General features: G+C 41.1%; 1 protein-coding gene across 1 annotated transcript; it reads right to left on the bottom strand.

The window, feature by feature from the left end:
• Window positions 1-761: 761 nt before the first annotated feature.
• On the bottom strand, window positions 762-2,676 carry tmem220 (transmembrane protein 220). The gene is made up of 6 exons (XM_028987414.1): window positions 2,554-2,676; window positions 2,418-2,447; window positions 2,287-2,347; window positions 2,032-2,155; window positions 1,877-1,936; window positions 762-1,537 (listed from the first exon to the last, which is right to left on the bottom strand). Exons 1-6 carry the CDS (start codon window positions 2,644-2,646, stop codon window positions 1,405-1,407), a joined length of 501 nt encoding a protein of 166 aa, XP_028843247.1. The 5' UTR covers window positions 2,647-2,676; the 3' UTR covers window positions 762-1,404.
• Between the last annotated feature and the right edge of the window lie 326 nt (window positions 2,677-3,002).

Here is a 3,002-nt window from a genome sequence, read left to right as displayed (position 1 = left end):
AAAAAAAAGAAGAAGAAGAAATTTGCATTTTGTTACAATGTTCACGATTCCCTAACTTTCAGTTACCCAGTAACATGCAGGGTCCAGTATTTGATGTGCAAATAAATCTACTGAAGGCGACTGCCCTCTACTGGTATGGAATAAATGGCTGATTCTGAGAAAAGGACGTTTTGGAATAAAATTGCTGAACTGAAATAAAAGGCCTCTGAAATAATCTGTGCTGTTGGTTAAAATCACCAGGGAAAAATATTTCACGATAATCAGTACATTCATAGAGCTGTATATCAAAATGTGTTTAATTATATCCTAATTTTAGGTTGCTGTTACAAATTCATTCTCATCTCATCATTCTCTTATTTATTCATGTGGTTACTTATTTCATTATATCGTATTTATTTACTTAATTTTGAACACTTGGGAGTTCCATATACTGGTAGTTCAAATTGAAGAAAAACAAATCTCACACATGCACACAGCTAGAATAAAGTTCATTTTCATTTATTCCAAGTATAAAGCCAAAAAAAAGCAATTTTTTATATTAAATGAATTTACATTTACGGCATTTGGCAGACGCCCTTATGCAGAGCGACTTATAACGTGCTTTCAAGTTACCATCGATGAAGAGATCCATTCCGGTTCACTAGGACCCCAACTATGAATACAATCTTTTTATTCATTCTGTTGTAGATTCTGTACACAAGTTCGACAATAAGAAAGTTACGAGTTAATCTAAATATTCTATAAAGAGGAAGGTCTTGAGATGTCGTTTGAAGGTGCTCAGTGACTGAGCTGTTCTGACCTCAAGGGGAAGTTCATTCCACCACCGAGGGGCCAAGATGGAGAAGAGTCTAGATGAATGTCTTCCTTTTACCTTTAGCGATGGGGGGGCCATGCGAGCAGTACATTTTAATGCACTGTAATGGATTTTTATTAATCCTCTGGGAAATTTAACAATGAGACGCCGTCCATGATTAAAAATGATTTTAAATCATTACATTCTCACACTTCTGCTGCAGAAATAGAAGACAGCTGTAGAACAACCAATTTTAAAGCACACCTTTACAACATATATATTTTGTAACCATATTTGTACAGGATACAAAATACTGTAGTGCAAAATTATTTAAATGCACAGAGGAAAAACTCAGTCATCTAAATGAATCTTAGTGTCATCTAAATGAATCTTCCAGAAATACAATTCCTGTTCCTGTGTGTGTGTGTGTTGGGTCAAAACAGTAAATAAATTCCACATTTAAAAAAAAAAAACATATATCTTCTACACGCAAAGCCGGCGAACTTTGTCGCTGGCGTCACTGGTCGTAAAGACTGTAATCACGCTTCAGCAAACAGTCAAAAGCATGTTTGACTTCGGTCCGTCTTACGCAAGAGCTCATTGTGGACAATCTAAAGTGCAGTTTTACAATGTGAAGGCCAGCTGGCCCTCAGCTCCTTGTTCACATAGTAGTAGATCCATGCCACAAAAGGAAAGGCGGTGATGCCGACACCAGTGCACAGCCTGAAAATCCCGATTTCATCTCTAGGTTTAAAAAAAAAAAACACACACACAAACACACACAGGTATCATGCATTAATAACATAAAAAAAATACTTAATTCTTCTGTCGACAAACAAGACATTTGCTCCTGAAAGAACATAAACCTTGAACTTTGGATGTCAGCGAGGGGCTGGTGGCAGCCTAGTGGATAGATTCAAACCCCACTTAATACCACTCTGTCCCCCAAGCAGGACACTTAACCCTGAGCTGCTGTGCCTGTATCAGCCTGTATAATGTCAAAATCATCACTGTTATGATTCTGAGAACATGGGTGGCCTTGGACATTTGGCCTTGAACATTTGGCATCAGAAGAGGTTTTACCTTCCAGAATGTCTGCACAACAGAAGCCAGACGACAGTCAGCAGGAGCCCACCGAATTCTCTAAAGCCAGAAATCAAGGCGTCAATACTTGTCTCCTTCAGGCCACACCAATTTGGAATTAAAGAAGAAGAAGAAGAAACGTCTCCTTGTCGTACCTCCCTTCCTCCTGCTGGAAGATGTTGGTTATGTTATCTCTGTAGAGAGTCCAACCCAGCATGGTCCCAAAGGTGGTGGACACCAGCACATGGAGATCTGCAAGCCTTCTCCACAACGACGTTTCTGCAAAGCAACGTCACACCACTGGGTGGCGCTGTGCTCCCCGAAACTTGGTAGAACTTTTAAACACACACGCCGGGTAAAGGGGTGACGAGGTTGACGCAACTGTTGGTTAAATGCATTCTTGGTTTTACCTGTTATCGTTGATTTCAAGCAGACCAGAAAGCACAAGCCGGCCGGGACGGCGTAGGCAACCTGAACAGGGAATCAGCACGCGTTGTTTCACCATCAAAGGCGTTCATTAATCGCCAATTAATTAATTTACCATCCACAATCCTGCATCCGGGTCATTCATCTGCGGAAGGGAAGTCGCAACGGCACTTATGAGTTGATTTCTCTTTTTTTTTTTTTAAGTCACACGGCGAGAGATGCTTATTAAACGCGTCCTCGCGTTCACTTGCCTGCACGTAGGTCGCTAAGGCAAAAAATGTCGACATTAGACAGTTACAGAGCCTCCAACTGGCCTGTCGGAAACGGGACTTCGGACGCTCCATTCCGACGAGCCGCGGTCCCCACTCAGTGTTTCCTTCCTCCGCGGAAAACCCGGATCAGTAACGTGGACTGGATTCTTTCGCCCCCTAGTGGATTAAATTCGCATTTCCCCAGTAGCTCTTTAGTTCATTTTGGTTCAACGACAAAAAAACAAAAAAAATCAATCAATCAATCATTATTGAATAAACTTTAAATCAATTCTGGCCAGACACAGCTCCAACACGATCATCAAGTTTGCGGGTGACACCACCATGTGCCTGATTACCAATAATCAAGTGAAATGATTGTCATTGTGATAGATTGCAAGCACAGCACACAGTGACACAACGAAATGCCTCCTCTGCTTTTATCCATCACC

This window comes from Denticeps clupeoides, chromosome 7 (assembly GCF_900700375.1).
Source record: "Denticeps clupeoides chromosome 7, fDenClu1.1, whole genome shotgun sequence".
In the NCBI taxonomy this organism is placed as follows: Eukaryota; Metazoa; Chordata; class Actinopteri; order Clupeiformes; family Denticipitidae; genus Denticeps; species Denticeps clupeoides.
The sequence above is the reverse complement of the archived record's forward strand: the minus strand, read 5'-3'. Positions and strand labels throughout refer to the sequence as shown.